General features: G+C 36.6%; 1 protein-coding gene across 1 annotated transcript in view; it reads right to left on the bottom strand.

Moving 5' to 3' along the window:
• The window catches only part of LOC117283894 (disks large homolog 4-like), a 52,760-nt gene that overhangs the window by 20,179 nt on the left and 12,662 nt on the right, over positions 1 to 19,919 (bottom strand). Inside the window, exon 3 of the mRNA XM_033757762.1 lies at positions 15,231 to 15,355. Coding sequence (XP_033613653.1) covers positions 15,231 to 15,355 — 125 coding nt within the window. The remainder of the gene's footprint in view (positions 1 to 15,230; positions 15,356 to 19,919) is intronic.

The following is a 19,919-nucleotide window of genomic DNA, read 5'->3' as shown; positions in this document are numbered from 1 at the left end:
ATATGGGCAAGAACATTTCAGACTTTTTCTTTATATCTAGGGCATACTAGATTTAAAATAGGTAAGACATATACCTTTCTTTTGGAAAATGGGAGAATAGCAATTCTCAGCAGACAAGTGGAAAAGAAGTATCATCATAAAACCACAGGCTTCTTCCTGGGCAGGTTAAGTTGAAGATCTGGAAATTAAATCTGAACATGTATTCCTTTGAATATGCATTACTCAAATTAAAAATCTCTACTCCAACATAGCCACAATTGTAAAACAGTGCAGGACTTAGCACTAAATCCCCTTTTATTTTTATCCTATATTTCTCAAAGAATTCTCCTAATTCTCTTTGTTTTAAAGATTCAGGATTATTCCAAGCTAGATCTCTCAGAGTTTACAGTCTGTATATTCAAAGGCCTATTTTATATTTCCACTTGACTTCTTCATAGGAATTGTAAACTTATCATTGTCCAAAACATACCTATTAAACTGAGCTTCCAACGGCTCCTCTCCACAAATCTCTAACACTGACCATATTCTACAGCGCAGAGTCATCCTGTGATAATTCTACTAGATAGTGAATTCCACAAAAACAGAGAGAGTTCATGCTCAGCACTTGATAGGGGACAGAGACGGGGCAGAGAAGCACAGGTGATTTCTTTGAAAGAATACAGTACTATCCACTTTCACATCTCACTCCAAGTAATGATTAAGGTCCATCAAGTTTACCCATTAAGTATTTAAAAAAATTACTAGTCCATGTTTGCAGTACATCATATCTGCATCCTTCTATGGAGTTGGTACATGGACATAACAAACCTCAATTCTTTTTCTTTCACCTCCCTCCACTTTCCCTACATCTCTTAAATCTGTTTACTTTCTCATTGTTTTGGTCAACATCTTAGTCTATAACACCATCACTCATCACTTAAATGACTGCAATAGTTTCTTAAACTGCTTTATCTTCAGGCACACTTGTAAGTCAAACCAGATGTCTACAGCAGTCAGAATAACTTTCATAAAGGCAACAAGTTAATTCAGTCATTTTGCCCATTGATATAACCAAGGTTTCATGTTGCTTTTGGAAGGCAAAAAACTACAACCTGGGAAGGGTGGTACATGCCTGGAATTGCAACACTCCAGGGGGCTGGGACAGGAGGATGACAAGTTGGAGTCCAGCCTGGGGAATTTAGCAATTTAGTGAGACTCTGTCTCAGAAAGAGAATATAAAAGATAAAGGAAACAAGGAGATAGATCTTTCGCAAAAGGGAAGGGGATGAAAGATGGAGGGAGGGAGGAGGGACAACAAGGGAAGGGGAAGTAAGAATAATTAAGATGTGTTACGCATATTTACTGCTTCCCCATGATGAATGTAATCATTACCCACACACATGTACTAATGAAAACTTGCAAAATTATTAACAAAACTCTAGAAACAGGGTTAGGGATATAGCTCAGGGTGAAGGCCTCAGTTCAGTCCCTTGTAGAACAAGACAAAACAAAATACATATTTTGCACGCAAGGCTCTCTGTGCTTGATCTCTCATCTTGTTTAATGATCGCCTCTCCCAAGGCTCTCTTTAAATATTTTAGATGAGGCCATGTGTTCACAGCCTTCCATTCTTCTCACAGGCCTCCCTCCACCTCTAAGCTTCTCTTAAGAGTATGCTTGACGGAGAGCTTCGGGAGGTGCAAATCCTGTGTATTCTTCCCTCTCTCTACTCTATCTCTAAGCATTCTAATGCCCACCAGAATACTCCCTAAGTATGCACAGGGCTGACAGACAGCAAAAGTTGAGGAACAACATGGCAGAACTTATGTTCAGTTAACAAATATTTGCTTTATGCTGTATATTTGTCACAACACAAAGATTCTCAACTTCAGTCACAAATTACAGACGTAGATAACAGTGACACAAGCTCACTCGGTCTCTTATCCACTGCACTGAAATCCTGAAATCACCTGCTCTCACTCCCCACAGCTAAGACTAACTTAGCTCGTTTCTGTTTTTAATTAATCTCTGCATGCTGGATGCCTTGATCTGAATGTTGGAGAAGTGAGAATAAATTTATAGCATATACAGCGGCTCTGAACTCCCCAAAATGGCATGATAGGTTAATTAACAGAAATGAAGTTGTATAATATATGTGATCCAACAATAATATGTACCTGGGATAATGATCATTAAAGAACTTACTCATGCTTTAGACGATATTAAATGTTCAACACAGGAACGGAGAAAAGCCTAATAATTCATTATTCAATTTTTTGTCTTATGAAAGCAACAGACGGTTTTTTATGTTCTACCTTCTCTTTAATAATTTGTTATTAAATTAGATTATAATAATTAAAGGAGTTAATGAAAGGAAAAAATAGGAAGGAAATTATACAAACATTTTAATTATTCACGGAATATTGTACATTATGAATTATGGCCATGATATTTGTGTGCTAAATATCAGACTAACATAACCAAAAATTATCTGGGCTACATTCACCTAACACCAGTCTTTCCCCAAATCAATCCTAGGTCACTAGAGGATGACTTACAAGTTGTCTTAGCCTTGTTGGTGGGGTAACAGTGATACTGAATGGTACCTCTCTAAAACCTGATTTTATCCAGTGAGTACTGTTCTGATTTAGTCAATTCTAATGTAAAAGAAAAATTCTGGTCTATATTATATAAGAAACTTTATTAAAGTCATGAACTCTCTATATATTCAATAGATCTATATTTTTATATATATTTCCCTCATTACACATTCTAGTTAACATTTAAAAGAACAAGGCTCTCTAATGATCACTTCATGTAGAATCCACAAGGCCCTGGTGATGTAATCACTTAGGATTTTCTCCTTCCATGGATATATGTTGGAATTGTTTCACCAAAAGATACTAATGAACTCCAGGGGCTAAGTGGACCTCCTTCTCAACTGCATGTCCCCAGAGGTTAAATGTATAGGATGTATGAACAAGCCTATGATCAAAAATGGCCAAAGGGCAACTATTAGAAGTAAATGAAGCTGAACTGTGAAAAAAGAGATTGAAGAGGATATAAGAAAATGGAAAGATATCCCCTGTTGCTGGGTAGGAAAAATTAACATAGTGAAAATGGCCATACTACCAAAGCTATTATACAGATTCAATGCAATGCCAATTGAAATTCCAACAGAACTAGAAAAAAGAATCCAAAAATTCATTTGGAACCAGAAGAAACCTAGAATAGCAAAAGCCATCCTAGGCAACAGACACATAGCGGCAGGTATTAACAATTCCCAATTTGAAACTACACTACAAAGCCACTGTGATAAAACAGCATGGTAATGGCAAAGAAACAGACCTGAGGATGAGTGGAACTGATTGGAAGACACAAAAACAACTCCAGATGTACTCAGCTATCTAATCTTTGACAAAGGAGCTGACCGTCCCCACTGAAGGAAGGATAGCCTGTTTAATAAATGGTGGTGGAAAAACTGGATCTCAACCTGCCAAAGATTAAAACTAGACCCTTATCTCTCACCATGCACTAAATTAAAATCCAAGTGGATTAAAGATCTAAATATTAAAACAGAAACACTAAACTTGCTGGAAGATAAGTTAGGCAGAACTCTGGAAGACACTGGCATAGGAAAGACTTTATGAACAAATCCTCAGTAGCATGGGAACTAGCACAAAGAATCAACAACTGGGATCTCATCTTATTAAAAAGCTTCTGCACTGAAAAAGAAACCATCAACAGAACTAAGAGACAACCTACAATGTGGGAAAAAAATTTTACCAGCTGCTCCTCAGACAAAGGACTATTATCTAGAATATATAAAGAACTCAAAACAATCAGCCCCCCCAAAATATAAACACCCGATTCGAAACTGGGCATCTGAAATGAGCACACATTTCTCAGACAAAGAAGTAAAAGCAGCAAGTAAATATATGAAAAAATGTTCCACATCGCTGGTCATTCAAGAGATGCACATGAAAGCAATGCTGAGATTCCACCTCACCCCAGGAAGAATGGCTGCTATCAAGAAATCACACAATAACAAATGTTGGTGGGGTTGTGGGGAGAAAGGAACCCTTCTCCATTGTTGGTGGGAGTGCAGAATGGTGCAACCACTATGGAAGTCAATATGGAGATACCTCAAAGAAATAGGACTAGAGGTTCCATTTGACCCAGTCATCCCTCTGCTGGGTATCTTTCCAAAAGAATTCAAAGAATCATATCACAGTGATATATGCACACTCATGCTCATAGCAGCACAGTTTGTAATGGCTAAAACTTGGAAACAGCCCATTTGCCCATCAGTTGGAGATTGGATAAAGATGTGGTTTTTCTATAAAATGCAATACTACTCAGCCATGAAGAATGAGAAATTAGATTTATTCATAGGAAAATGGATATATATTGAGGATATACTCCTAAGTGATATGAATAAGTCACACATGTATAAGTACCAAATAGTTTCTCTGGTGTGAAAAGCTATAATAGAACATAAGATCCTAATGAGATAATTGACAATGTTAAATAGGAAGAAAGGGGCTAAAGATGTAGGGAAAGTGGGAAGGGTAGGGGAAAGGGAATAAGGGAAAAATATAAGAAAATGACAAAATGGAAATAAAGTATTTGTAAATGGGGAGGAGGGGGTGAAGGGAGGGCAGGGACAAGGGGGAAAAATGAGAACCAAGACCTGTCATATAGAGATACAAGATCCCAATGATGAATGTAACTGTACTGTATACCTAGAATGTACCAATAAACTCAATAATAAAAAAGAAGTAAATGAAGCTGGGGTGTGGAAGTTGTAGTGTCATAGACATGGAGTCAGAGCGCCTCACGGTAAAGGAAGGAGCTGTAGCTAGGAAAAGAAGGGTGTGACTGAGGGACCTGAGATCTCCCCTTGCTGTCCTAAAATTCTTTGAAGTAGAACCCTCAGGAGTTTAACAAATCTAATTTCTGCAGAGGCTTTCCAATTTCAGCTTCCTCTGGGAACCTAAAGGATCCTGTGTTTTCTGAGGTGGAGGTGAGGGTAGGAGCTGGAGAGAGAGGAGGATACCCTGTGAACAAAGATTGCTTGGTTTGAAGGACCTCAGGTGATATATGAGAGTCTTTCTACCATTGCTACTACTTTTTCAAATGTCAGGGTGGGCCTGCAGCTTCCCCTCTTTGACCTCAGTGAATGATTATGTAGTGATAATGACTCTCTTTAACCACATTTCAGTCTCGCTCCTCTCAGCCCCTTTCCTAGCAGGCTTTGACCTTGGGCTTCAGTGTCTACCCTTGCCAGCCCAGCTTTGCTCAGTTTTAACAAGAATCCTGCTAAGGCAGTTTAGAGAGAATCTCCTACCCTTCTTATCTGATAACCCTGGCCTGCCTTTAGCAATAATCCTGTCAGGTCCATTTAGGAAGAATCTCTCTTTACCCCTGAAGTTTCTTCTTAGTAGTTTTCTACTTACTGAATTTGATCCTGTTTCTTTTTTATAAGTCCCCTCTTCCCCAGATTGTCTTTAGAATTGAGCTCTTTTCTGTATCAACTCTCCCTTCCCTTGCTGCAGCAGTTACTGAAAAAAGAAAAATCCTATTCTGCCAGTTTAACTACCGCTCCGCTCTGCTTTTCTTTTTGACAGGATCTCTACCACCATTGCGATTTTGGCATCTGACTGGTAAACCAATTTACAGTGACCTGATGCTAGCATATTATAGCATATTAGCATATTATAGTCTTTTCTAAATAATTATATAATGGCTTAGGAAAACCAAGTCTTGAAAATAACTAGGACTACCTCTGACTTAGAAATGTGCAGATAATCTGAGTATCTTTTTCCCCTTCCCCCTACCATTTTGTTTTGGTCTAGATCCCAAATAGATATTTGCTATAATCAAGATCAAATGTTTCAGAATATGAGAATGACAAGATGTTTTCTTGAGAGACTGTTAGAAATAAAACAAATCTGTTATTTGCTTTTAGAGTTGCAATCAGTTCTTTTGTATAAAAATATAAGGAGGAGTGGATCTTCTCAGAACTACAGACTCAAAGAGCTGATGTTTTGGTTATGGTAACAGCATTCCGAACTTTTCAAGCTGTCCCAAACTGTCAGAATAGGGTTTTTTGTTTTGTTTTGTTTTGTTTTTTGGTACCAAGGATCAAACTCAGGATCTTGCACTTGCAAGGCAGGTGGTGGCACCACTGAGCTAAATCCCCAGCCCCTAGGATATTCTTTTAAAACTAGAAATTTCCAAAGATCTTTTACAGTGCTTATTTTATGGATAAATATGCTAAGGTCGAGGAGGTTCTGTAACCTTCCCAGGGTCTCACAGCTAGTTAGTGGCAGAGGTCCTGAGATCTCTTGCCTTTATTAGAGCAGTTCAGTGATTCTAGTTGGCCTTCAATTTGAGCTTGAATTTTAGGTCTAGACCTACAAAGAATGCCAGAAATTGCTCTCTACTCATGGGAGTGAGAATTACATCCGAATTCATAGAGCCACATGAAACCAACCTTAGGTGATACAAACCACCACATCTATGTTTGATCAATCCTTTATGAGGAATTAATATGTTATTCTTCTTTCCTGAGTGCAGCTGGGTAACCAGACCATAGAAAACACAGTATGAATTAATGCTGAGTTTTAAAATGAGTCAGTAACTTATTTATAGCATTTGAAAACAGAAATGTTATTAGCAGATAATTTTTATGCAGTATTGGTATTTTAGCAACTGGGATAGAAGGTCAAATATCTGCTTGCATGATAAGACATAGAAAGAAGCTTGGTATAATATTCAGTGTCTTAAAGGTTACTTGCACCACACAGACATGGAGCCCCAGACCAAAGATGTCCTCTACTTAGTGAATGGATTCAAGAACTTGGTGAAGAGCTTCAAGAACTTCAATTAATTACATGAGTATCCTTAAGTAGATAAGGATATCACACCTTGTGTGCTTTTGAAATCAGGTGGGGAAAGTCTCTCAGATTGGTAAGTAGAAAATGCAACATTTTTGTAACAGCTTTAGTGAAATATAATTCACATACTTTACAATTTGTTGTTTTACAGTTTATAACTGGGTGATTTTTTTAGTATACCCACAGAGTTGTGTAATCAGTACTATCTAATTTCAGAACATTTTCATCACGCCCAAAAGAAACCTCACATCCATTTCCAGCCTTAGCAACCACTAAACTATTTTCTATCTAAGAGGATTTCTCTATTTCAGCATTTCATGTAGATAAAATTGTACAATATTGGCCTTTTGTATCTGGCTTAACTTAGTATAATGTTTTCAGGGTTCATCAATGTTGCAGGATTTGTCAGGACTTCTATGGATATATAATATTCCATTGTACAGATAAACTGATCTATTGATGGGCATTTGAATTTTCTTTCCATTTTTGACTGTTAACAATTTTGCTACAGACACAAACGTACAAATATTAGCATGGACATATGTTTTTAAAGATCTTGGGTACATATCTAGAACTATGATAATTCTTTTCAGCTATTTAATGGACTTTTTTTCCAAGTGGTTACACCATTTACATTCTCACTAGCAATGCTGAGGGCATTTGCTCATATCCTTGCTAACACTTATTATCCATCTTTCTGATTTTAACTATCCTACTCTATGTACATTAATATTGAGTTATTGTTTTGATTTGTAGTTCTCTAATGAATAATGATGTTGAGTAACTTTTTATGTGTGCACTGGCCATTTTTGTTTAACTTCTTTGAAAAAAATGTGTACTCAATTATGTGATAAGTTGAATACTGCCTCCCCTCATCTTCAAGATCTTGTGTTGATGTTTTGATCATGGTAATAGCATTCTGAACTATTTAAAAATAGTTAAAGTTTAGACTTTATATGACAAACAAGACATCCCAAGTGTAATTAAATTCAGGATATGAAGATGGAGAGATTTCCCTGGATTATTTGGACTTGTCCAATGTAATCAAAAGTCCTTGTAAGAAGGAGCAGTGGAGTTGGAGTCAGAGAAGAGACATGAAGGTGAAAGTGAAGGTTGAGTGGATCATTTATGAGCTACAGAATGCAGGTAGCCTTTCGAAGCTGGGAAAAGTGAATGAAATAAATTCTTTTGTAGAGTTTTAAATCTATTGTGCCAACATCTAGAGTTTATCTCAGTGACTCTGATACTAGACTCTGACCTCCAAAACAAAAGATAATAAATTTCTGTTACTTTAAGTCACATGTTTGTGGTAATTTGTTACAGCAGTAATAGACAACTAATACAAAATACTTCTACTTTTAAACTGTGTTGTATTTTTATTGTTGAGTTACAGAACTTCTTTATTTGCAAGCACTTCTCTATTTGGGGTTGTCAACTTTCTTCTGGTATTTTTTTAAAGCAGAAATATTTTTAGATGAAGTCTAATTTATATATCCTTTTTCCATATTGTTTGTGCTTTCATTGTCATAAAGAAAGCACGGACTAATTCAAGATCAGAAAAATTTACTCCTTAAGTTTAAAGATTTTCATAGTTCTATCTTATAAGTTAGGGGTATGATACACTTTAATTCTTTGCATATGGTTTAAGGTAGAAGCCAACTTCATTCTTTTACATCTGGATATTCAGAAATTTTAAAACACTTCTCTGGGGAAACAAAACAAAGCAGGGCATTTTCACCACAATAGTATTTCAGGTAAATAACACAAGATTTTTTCTTATCAGAATACATGATAGTTGAGCAAAATTGAAAAATTCCTAGACATATCTTTTGGGCTCTGAAAGACTACTGACATTCTACCAGACATACAGCTGACATTGTTCTTTGTTGGAAATTTTCTTGTGTATTCCTAAATTGTTGAGGGTTTGTCATTGCCTGTCACCACAGAACCGCTTCATATGAGATTTTCTTCTTGTCCAAGTATGTTGGCAATACATTTAATGATGATAATACAAATCAGAGGGAAACCAAAGCAGAGTGCACTGTTTCCTTTTCCCCATTTCATCTTCATGGGCAGAAGTGGAAGGAAATAAACCATGACAACGAGTTCACTCAGATCGCAACTACTTATCTTTCTAAGGAGAGTGCTGGTGACATTCACACTGGTCTTCTCATTCAGAGAAATAGTTGGGCTTATGTCCTGATTTGGTCCAAAACAACAATGAAAAACATGTTTACATAGCATAAAAGCACTAAAAGTCTCTGACTTTGAGTGGAAAATTTAGCATGATCACAATCCCATGAATACCATAACAGTTAACAGCAGAAATTGGTTGGTCATGGTGATTCATGAGGCTTCCTTTTCAATTACCTAAACTCCTCAAAGTTCAACAAGGAAAGGAACATGGAGAATTCAGTAGTTGAAGAATTTAGTAATCTTTTATGCTATTTGACTTATTGGACATCTTTTATTTCTTTAAATTATCTGAAAGTGGCTTTTTAGAAGAAGTTTTATGTTGTGATGCCTGGAAGTTGCCCTTTTCCTTCTTGGTACTTCTCATTTGCACAGAAAAAATAAAAACAAATTGAGGACTATTGTCTCTAATTCCAACTTCTATGCTGTTTTTACTTCCTGATGATTACACCAACCTTTTGTCTTCTTTCTTTCCCTATTTCCTATTTCTTTCCATCTTCTTCCATTTTCTCTTGTTCTTATCTGTAACTCATTGGTGAATCTAAACTTTAATGAAATGAGTTGTGAGTGGACAGTCAAAAGAATAATGCTGTTGCTTATCTACAGGGAATGCATTCTTGAAATATCAGTCTTCAACTTTTCACCTTGTCAGTGTAGTCAAACCTCACTATAATCAATACAACCCTTGTTTGAAGGGAGTGCCTATGCTGTCTTGACTTTTATAAGGACAAAACCAACTTTACCTGTAAACAGAAGTAATAAATAGAGCAATGGCCTTAAAGAAAATAAAACAGTTTTTTTTCATTTTATCCTAGAGTAGCAATGATCGTGTTGAGGGCTAGGAGATTAAATTGTGCCACTTATCAAGAAACTGGCAAGCAGCCACCTTTTATGCTTTCTTCTATACTTTGCCTTTGTGCTGTGGATGGGTTTAATAAATGCAGTGTTGTGCAAAATGTCATCACTGCATTGCAGAGTGGAGGACATCGTGTGTTAGCTCTTCCTCGGGATGACATATAGCATTGGTCTGTGACAATCTAAGGCCTTCAAGCTACATGGAGGGAATTTTTGTGACTCAGGTACAGGGCAGAAATAAAAATCATTCTTCTAAACATGGAAATATATCTATTATCCTTGAAAGGAAAACAATATTCTTTCCAAAAAGGTTTCTATTTTTGAAGATAAATAATGCTATCAAATTTTAACGGCTACATTTAAAAAACAAAATATTAATGACTAGTAACAGTTTAAAAAAGTTCTATCAAGTCAAATCAAGTTGACCAAGCAAATGCAAAAGGGAAAAAAAAGCACATGCCATTGTTTATCTTAGAAAATAGTCCTAAATTATATGTCCAAGTACATAAATCTCTCATAGCATATTGTAAGACAGGCTTTCTCCAACATTTTTGGTGAAAGTAAGGGATTACACAGGGATATGATTACTGAGGGTCACTTTATTAATTTTGCACACCCTAATGACCATTCCTGGAGGCCAGACTTGTGGCTCAGGTTCAGCATTCTGCTACTTGTCTAGTTCTACAGGCAACTGAGTTGTTGGGGGTCTCACATTTCACACAGCTCCTCTACACTCACCCTTTCACATAATCTTTCTTATAGGTCCCTGATACATATACTCTTATTTCCAGTGTACAACAAGTCAACTAGACAACAGCCAAATTAAAAAGAAGCCCAAAGTAACATAAGTATGAAGTAGAACTTGAAATCCAGACCCACTAACTCCAAGTGTTATGCTTATTTCCCCTTATATATCTTTTCTGTGACAACCACTGACACAGGAGCTCATGTTGGAGTCTGGTCTATTTAGGGAGAAAGTCACTTCTCACTTTGTGTCATAATCCTACAGTCTCCCTTTATTTTGGGTATAATTTAGCATGCACAAGAAAGCTCTTCATGATCAGATCCAGGATTCTTAGAATTATGTATAAATTCATGGTCTGTTGGTGCCTAGAAAATCACTACAAATTTAGCATTTTAAAGGAACACCCATTTTTTAAATGGTTCTTAATTCTATGTCAGAATATGACAGAAAAAATAGGTGTGAACAGACAGAACACAAAGCTTAGGGAAAGAGGTAGAAAGTAAGAGGAGACTAAAGAAAGTGTGTAAGAGATGCAGGGAAAGGGAACAGAAAAAAAAAAACAAGAAAGGGAAGATAGGTTATTGGGGGGCAGTTAAGGAGGAAAGGTAAAATTTATGGAGCATCTACTGTATGTCTGACATAGCTAAGGAATTAAGACCTCACTGAATCCTCAGAATATCTCATTAACATTGATTATTTTATCACCATTTTACAGATAAGAAAGTAGTGACTAAGAGTTTTTAATTTATATAAGGCCAATTATATTAGTACATAGACATTAGAACCTATGTCTTTCCAGAATTTTTTATTATGTTTTGCTCCCATACCTTCATGAACTAATAGTGAGATTAAGAAGTACTTCTCAGACTTTTACTAATCTATCCTCACACTGAGGATACGATTCCTTTCACACTGAGACAAAATTTAGATTGGCTTAGCTGGGGCCTGAGCATTACAAAAATGGCTGTAAATCACAACACATCAACTTAATGGATTAAGAAACACCTAGTAGATTAGTGGAGTGCAGTTTTGGGTGTGTCTGTGGTTGACAGAAACAGAGCCCAGCAAACTGAGAGGCTCAACCCAGATATAGTGGCACCAAGCAGTAGACTTGTAGCTTGGATGAAATAAAAAAGGGGAAAGAGGAAATATGCCTGCTTCTGAAGGGTTCTAGTCTTTCCAGTCACTTTGGACACTGGTCTACATTTTCCTCAGCCCTTCAATACAGACTCATAGTTGTAACTCTACAGAGAATTTCCAGGCCTTTGGTCTTTGGACTGGTGCTATATCCTCAATCCCTTTTGCCCTGGAGCTTTCATCATCTTGGGCTGAGAAGCTGCTGGATCCTCTTGCTGTCCAGCATGCAGTTGGCCATTGTTAATTCTTCTATCTCTGATCCTATAAACCTACCTAATATATCTCCTTACATAATTATGCATATATTTTGTTTTGATTCCATTCCCCCTAGAGAACTCTAACGAGTATACTATGTATATATGCTAATTTAAAATGTTCACTATTTGAGTCAACATACCTGGATTCTAGCTAACGTAGATCTCCGAATGCATTATGCCTCAGGGTATCATTCTTCTGAGACTCAGTATTTCCTCTGTATCATTGAATATGGGCTAGATCAACTACCAAGTTCTTAAAATCTGTACTTGATGTTGTGAGATGCCAAATTTTCAACTAAAAGTTATTCTTGAACAGTTAGATGTCCCTAAGCCATTCAAGTACATGGCAGAAAACCGTAACGAGGGGGGGAGTCTTAGCAGTACTATCAAGGATCTGTCAAAATAAAGTAAAGATTCAACAGCTGCTCTCACATAGCCAAAAAGTTATAATGTGGAATGGAAAGTAGGTGTATTTTATTGCTTCAGTTAGGGCCATTGTAAAGAAATTTGCAAGAATTTTAGTTGTACAACCCTAGCAGGTGGTATCATATCCAGGAAACAGAACTGAAGTCAGAATAAAGTCAGAGTATAGGAAATTGTGACTATGTGGAAAATTCATAACGTCCCCTATAATAAAAGCTTAATCAATGTTACAATAATCTGATGACTATTGTCTTTACAACTCTCAAATGAAACATCCAGGACAGCAGAAGTTTCTTTTGTCTTTACAGACATGAGATTGTCCATCCATGTTTGCAAAAAAGATTGGTGACATTCTCAGAGATGTTATTTTTTTTAATTGTAGAAGAAGCATGTAATGTCAAATCTCTTCTATCCTGAACCTAAGCCAGCATTTGTTAAGGGATGGAGAATCCTCTGTATGCAGGTAAAGAGAGTGGCTTGAAATGATGACCATATTCCATCCATTTCTGAATTATACTGTAACAAGTTGATTTCTAAACTTTAAAAGTGGAATTTCTATAAAAATGGTTTGGCATTAGCGAATATACTCCCCTTTCTGACTATTTGGAACTTGCATTTCCAAATAGCATGGGTGTCTTTTCTTATTGACAGGAGATACACACATGTACCTGGAAAACCCAACGTGACTCTCCTCAGTGAGCTGCAAATGTACAACTCCTAACAATAATCAGTGTATCACAAGTGGATCGAGAATGAGTGCCTGTGAGTGCTTCCTAGGAAAAACGCCAAACTAGATTATTCTTGCTTTATGAAAACACAGAGTAAAGCAGGGCTGTGCAGTCTACATTTCTGTCACTTGGGTCACACTCCTCAATGCAACTCCAGAAAAGCTCAAGTCATTGTAACTTACGGGATTTGGTCGTGTTCTCTGACACGGCCACCTCTTGACCACAAGGACTTCCATTTTTCTGAGCCCTCTTCTCCACTAGGGCCTCAAACATTAAGCACTGTTAGTGCAGTTAGAGCACTAAATAGGCTCTTTAAGCAGTTTTAAGAACCCTGCTGAGTCTGTTTAGGTACAGTCCTCATACTACCATTGGTATCTGATCAATTTCCTCACACTCCACCCTCAGTGTCTCATCACCATGGCTTGTCTTCAATCAGAATCTTATCAAGTCCTTTTAGTTACAATCCCATTTATTCTTTTTTGTTTTGTTTTGTTTTTTTATATCGGGGATCGAACTCAAGACCTTGCTCTTGTGAAGCAGGTGGCAGAACCACTGTGCTAAATCCCCGGCCTTCCCATTTATTCTTGATATTTTCTCCTAGTAATTCTCTGCCCACTGACCCTAACCCCTTCACTTGGCTATCCGTGCCTACTTGTTCTTACTCTTAAGAGTTATGCACTCTCTTTCCCCTACTGCACACTCTCCTGTGTAGTACTCCTTCCTGAAGAAGGTCTTGCTTACAGTCTTTACTGAGTGTCACGAGAGTAGCTTCTTTAACATATCTTACCTATGCCCCTGTAAATGTATCCTCCTTTCCTTTCTCTTCTTATTTATATTCATTCAAACTCATCCACTGGGCAAAACTTTATTGAGCCATAGGTCTCCACATATAGATGTATCTCCTTGGTCTAATGATATTTTAAATCCAGCGGGAGTGTTAAAATGGCATTAGATATATATCACTCTCCCTAAGGGATCTCTGATAATTTTTGAACCCCAAGTTTTTGAGCCTTTCAGCTAATGTTTTAAACCTTTGATAGCATTTTATATTATTTACTAACTGGCTCATGGGAGTGATTCTTATTTTCCCAAATTTCTCTAGGTGTTTTTAGAGAGAGGAGAATGGCTCAAGCAGATGTTACTGTGTTATCAAGCAGTATCTGGTTCTGCTCCACACACTTAAACTCACCATGACCATGTAGTTGTTTTTTGTTTTTGTTTTTTTTGTTTTTTTTGTTTTTTTTTTAGTTTTTTGAAACAAGGTCTCAAATTACTCCTTATAGTGTTATGGTTTAGGTCTAGGTGTGCCCACAAAGCCTTGTGCAGGCATAGGTGAATTTTTCAGAGGTGGCTGAATCCACAGTGTGTGATGTTGGGATTAAAGGAGTGTGATTACTAAACCGGTACACTGATTGGCTTGGTACTGCCCTAATCCTGGTAATCTGGATAAGATAAGAGGGGCAGAAAAAGGGTGTTAAATTTCCCTTGTTGCCTTTGCTATTGTGTGGGTGCCATGAACTGCTTCTTCTCTGTGATGCCCTTCTGCTATGTTTGACTCTTCTTTGGAGCCAGCCAATTATGGGCTGAAACCTCTACAAACTGTCAGCCAAGCAAACCTTTTCCCTTTTAACTTTGGGTGTCAGATATTTTGTCTCAGCTGACTAACACAAGGGTATTGTTTCTATATTTAATATGTGTTCTTTAATTCATATAATTATTCTTCCAAAGAAGACTGAAGGTCCCACAAGAACAAGAGATATGTCCGTATCCCCTCCTCAAAATTCCTTTTCCAATGTCACATTTGGGAGCTGTCAACAAACATAAATTGAATACTAGTTGAAATTCAGTAAATAGCAAGAGATCTGCAAAGTCGATAGAGAATACTTGCTTTGACAACCTTCTCCTTCAAACTCAGAAGTTTTGCATAACTATTATTTTTGAAAGATACAAATGTATCTCATTGACACAGCAGATCAGTTTGCCAAATAATTCCAATGTTTCAGATCTTTACCTGAGTCTGCCATCCTCTGCTGCAGCACCTCCTGGTATAATCTTTGTAATAAATATGCCAGGGTCATCTCCAATGTGGGGATTATCTGTTCCCCCAGCAATACTGAATCCCAGGCCAGAATTCCCCTGTAGAAACAATAAGCAGATATTAAATGATGTGATTGTCATCTAAAGCCTAGTTCCTCTTGCACTTTGTGTTATCATGTTACTACTCAAATGGAAACGTTATCAGGTGATGACAGTCTCGTGTGCAAAGTCATAAAGTACACAATCTGCAGACAAAGGAAGTTCAGGAAAAATTACTCCTTTGTTCCTGCATTTTAAGAATTCAAGAGTAATTACATTTTCCTCTAAGAATGCCTTCTTTATGCAGTAATTAAAATGATCACCATGAATTAGGAAATAAAGGCTTACAAATGATGTTACATGGGAAAAACACAGAGTCCTTAGCATGTCAGCTGTAAAAACAGAACAGTCACATAAAAAAAAAAAATAACTGAAAGAAACAAGTTAGTTGAAAACATTTCACCTGTTAGAAAACTGCAATTTGGGTGTTTTCACTTTGTTATCTCTAATTGTGTGTTTCTAATATGGACTGCCCATCAAACAAATGTGTCCCTATGTAATGTAACATAAATTGACCTGGGGCTTCTTCTAGAATCATAATACAAGCAAAATATTTTCAATAACAAACAGGCTTTCATTGTCAGTGGCAATAAACAAGGCATACAATAATTTGCTCTGTTAATCTAAATAGTTTATATTTCAATAAACCTTTCATACCTCTGTATATTATAGTAATTGATATCCAATATACACATATTCTCCCAAAATTTGCATTTAAGACATACTGAGTCCTCTCAAAATTCACATATCATCTTCTTACTTACATATTGTCTTTTCATCTGCAACTCCATAGCTATATGTTTCCATAATTGTGTTCTGTTATTTTCAGTTCACATTATATTTCAAGCTCTTTCTCTACAGCTGGATAGTATTTATATTATGCACTATAGATTGCTAAATAATGTTTCATTAAGGTCATATGCAATTATTTAACTTTCTTCTGGATATTTAATTTTTTTACATATTCTTACAACAAATTTCACTTACAAAATTTATGATTACTTGATCAAGTTCCACTTTTGAGTAAAAGAGAAGACTAATAATGTAATAGTTAATATTGAGAAGCTAATCAGGGTACTCAATTAGAAAAACTTCAATGTCAAGATAAAGTCAACTATAACTTGATAGTTATATACTGTTAAATGTCAAGGCAATGTTTAGCAACTTTTAGTTAGTGAGTTAATAAAATGGAGTTCTGGTTTATTACTTCAAAAATTATATATTTATATTGAATGGTTAAAATTAATAATTCAGACACACCAACTAAAATTTGATGTCTTTATATTTCTGACTTGTTAATTCTGCTTTGTCTTTGAAAAATTACTAAGCCATTGAAAAGAGACATTACTTTTTAAAGTCATGTAAGCATTTACTTATTTAATATTTATCATATACCAGCTCTGTGCCTGGCACTAGACTAGCCAGAGAACTACGGAAGTGAATATTTCAGTTTATGAGGCAGAAGGTAAGTGCAGACTAGAAGTGGCTAAGAGAACCAAACACTGTGATATGATAATGCCATAGTGCCACAGAAGGAGGAAATTAGTCATGGGGAGAAGAAGAACTCATATTAAAATCCCTGAGGCAAGAAAGATATGCTAGGGACATTAAACAGAAAGTTAGAACAAAGAAAGCAAGAAGGAAAATTGAATGGCCTTAATCATGGTGATGGCACCTGAGATCCGGATCTCTAGGAATCCACTTTAGGGTGATAAGTTCGTATTGACACCAGGTGACCATATCAGTACTGGTGACCATGAGACTGGCCCTGATCTAAGGCCATAAGAGATTAAGTCTAGATGTCGTCTGCTTTCATGGAATCCCAGGCAAAGCAGAAAAGGCTGCTGGGATAGTCTGCTGCCTGGGGATGAAGATGTTTCACATATATATAATCTCAACTATGTTGTCAAATATGTAGCCATGAAGACAGCAACTAAGCGATTTACAAGGCAATTTCTCTAAGATCCAGAGGTTTGGGGCAAGGGGATGGGAAGGTAAGTATCACAACATAATTCAAGTCTAGCTCCTAAACATCAACCAGAGAATATTGGTCTGACTTAGGGATTATTATAATCTCTTGGTTAATGGAGATAGGGAAGAAAGTAAACTGAGACTGAAAAATGCTCACTTTCTTCAGATATCATCAGTTTATTTGAAGAGAGTAGACAAAGCTTTATCATTTAAGCAAGATGGTAATGGTATAGCGCTTAAATTTGTCTTATTTTCATCTCATATATTTGCTTATATGAACATTGAGCTTAACAGCTGGCTTTGCTCTGTACAAACCACACTGTAACTCATCTCTGGACCTTTTCTTATGCTGTTCTCTCTGCCAGAAACTTCTCATCTCTCACTTGATTAGCCTATTCCTTCACATATTCTAAGATACAGTTAAGATAGCATTGGTTCTTGGTAGTATTTTTTAATTTTTAAAATTTTATTACATACTGAGAGTATACAAAGTGATGGCATGATTTTTGAAAACACAGTGGAAATACTGCTGGGACTATGGTGCTGCAGACCACTATGACCAGGGCTCACTCACCTGCTGCCTTAGAGGAGGCAGGGCCCTGCAGGAGGAGAACAGGCCACAAGGAGGCGACGTGGAGCAAGGTCTGGCCAGAAGAGCACTGTCTTCCTCCCCACCCATTCTTTGGGAAACCAAGTTTGATGTCCTGCAGACTTTACTTAGCTACTTTCCTGGCTCCAGCTGTAGACCAACCTCTTTTACCTTCCCCTGCATTTCCCTTATCTCTACCACTATAAATAAACCTTGCTGCATTTGCCTGGGGTCTTTTCTCCCATCGGGAGTTAGAGCCCCAACTGACCCCACCATATTTCTCTCCGTCTTTTCTTAATCTCCCACCATCAATTCTCACTCCCTGGACCCTTGAGTTGTGCAGGCCATGGCAAAATACTAAACCAAACTAATTAGCTAGCTATCTCTTGAAATATTTATATTTTCTTGTGATGAATATATTAGATACTTTCTGCAACGATGTAGGCAGAGCTTCGCTATTAGCTATATTCACCATACTGTGCATTTGATTCCAAAAACATTATCAGACAGAACTCCTCTCTGAGGGTCATCCCCTTTCTCCATTCCTTCCAATTTCTAGCCTCTGGTAACCACCATCCTTCTATCTGATTTCATGAGATAAATTGTTTTAGACTCCAACTACAAGTGAGAAAAATACAGCATCTGTCATTTTGTATTTGGTTTATATTACTTAGCTTAATGTTCTCTAAATCCACCCATTATCACAAATAATATTTTTCTTATTAAAAGGCCAAATACTGTTCAATCTTGTATAAATTTTCTTGTACAAATTGCACAAATTTTGCACAAAATTTCTTCATTTATCCTTTAATGGACACTTAATTTTGTTCCACCCTTTAGTCATTATGAGTAGTGTTGCAGGGCATGTAAAAATGCAGATACTCCTTCAATATGTTGATTTCAAGTCTTTTGGGTAAATAACAACAAAGGGGTTTCTGGGTAAGATAGTAGTTGAATTTTAGTTTTGACAACCTCTAGCATGATTTTCTTCACAGCTGTTGTAACTTACATTCCCCCCAACAATACTATAAACATTCCCTGTTCTCATTCTAACCAGCACTTCTTTTGTCTGTCAATACTCATACAGTAAATATGAAGTAATATCTCATTGTGGTTTTAAGTTGCAGCTATTTATATATTTTGGATAGTAATCCCTTGTCAGATATATGACTTGCAAATATTTTCTTCTCCTCAACTGGCTATCTCTTCCCTTTGCTTCCTTGATGTGCAGAGGGTTTAATTTGGAGGCAATGCCATGCATTTACATTTTGGGGGGGTGGCTATATTTTTTAGGTCAAATAAAAACATAATTGCCTATATGAATGTAGCTTTTCCTCTGTTTTTTTTTTTCTAATAGATGTATGGTTTTGAGTTTTATGTTTAAGTCTTTAGCCTATTTGGAATTGATTTTGGATGTGATGTGACATGAGGGTTTGATTTCATTTTTTAATTTGGAGATCCAGTTTCCTGAGCTTGTTCAGTGAATAGACTATCTTTTAGCAGTGTATATTAAAAAATCAACTCATGTAAAGATGTGGGTTCTTTTCCAGGCCATTTTGTTTCATTGGTTGAGAAGTCTATTTTTATGCCAGTACCATGTTGTTTTAACTATTATGTCTTACCATGCTGTTTTATTTAGTATTATGTCATAGTATAGTTTGGAATCTGGTAGCATGAAGCCTCTAGCTTTGTTCATTTGCTCATGGAATGCCTTAGGTATTTGGAGTTTTATGTGATTCCATGAGTTCTAGGATTATTTTTTCCTATATCCATGAGAAATACCATTGCAATTTTGATGGACTGGGGAAATATGGAAATTTTTACAATATTAAACCTTCCAATTCATGAACAGTTGTGGCCTGTATACTTTCTTTAAATAGTGCCATACAGTTTTCAATGTACAAATCTTTCATGTCTCTGGTTAAAATTATTACTAAGAGGGCCAGGGATTTAGCTCAGTGGTTCGGTGGCCTGCCTTGCAAGCTCAAGGACCCGGCACCAAAA

Source organism: Fukomys damarensis, unplaced genomic scaffold (genome assembly GCF_012274545.1).
Source record: "Fukomys damarensis isolate Sample0158 unplaced genomic scaffold, DMR_v1.0_HiC HiC_scaffold_32, whole genome shotgun sequence".
Classification (NCBI taxonomy): Eukaryota; Metazoa; Chordata; class Mammalia; order Rodentia; family Bathyergidae; genus Fukomys; species Fukomys damarensis.
This window is presented reverse-complemented; position numbering and strand designations above follow the sequence as displayed.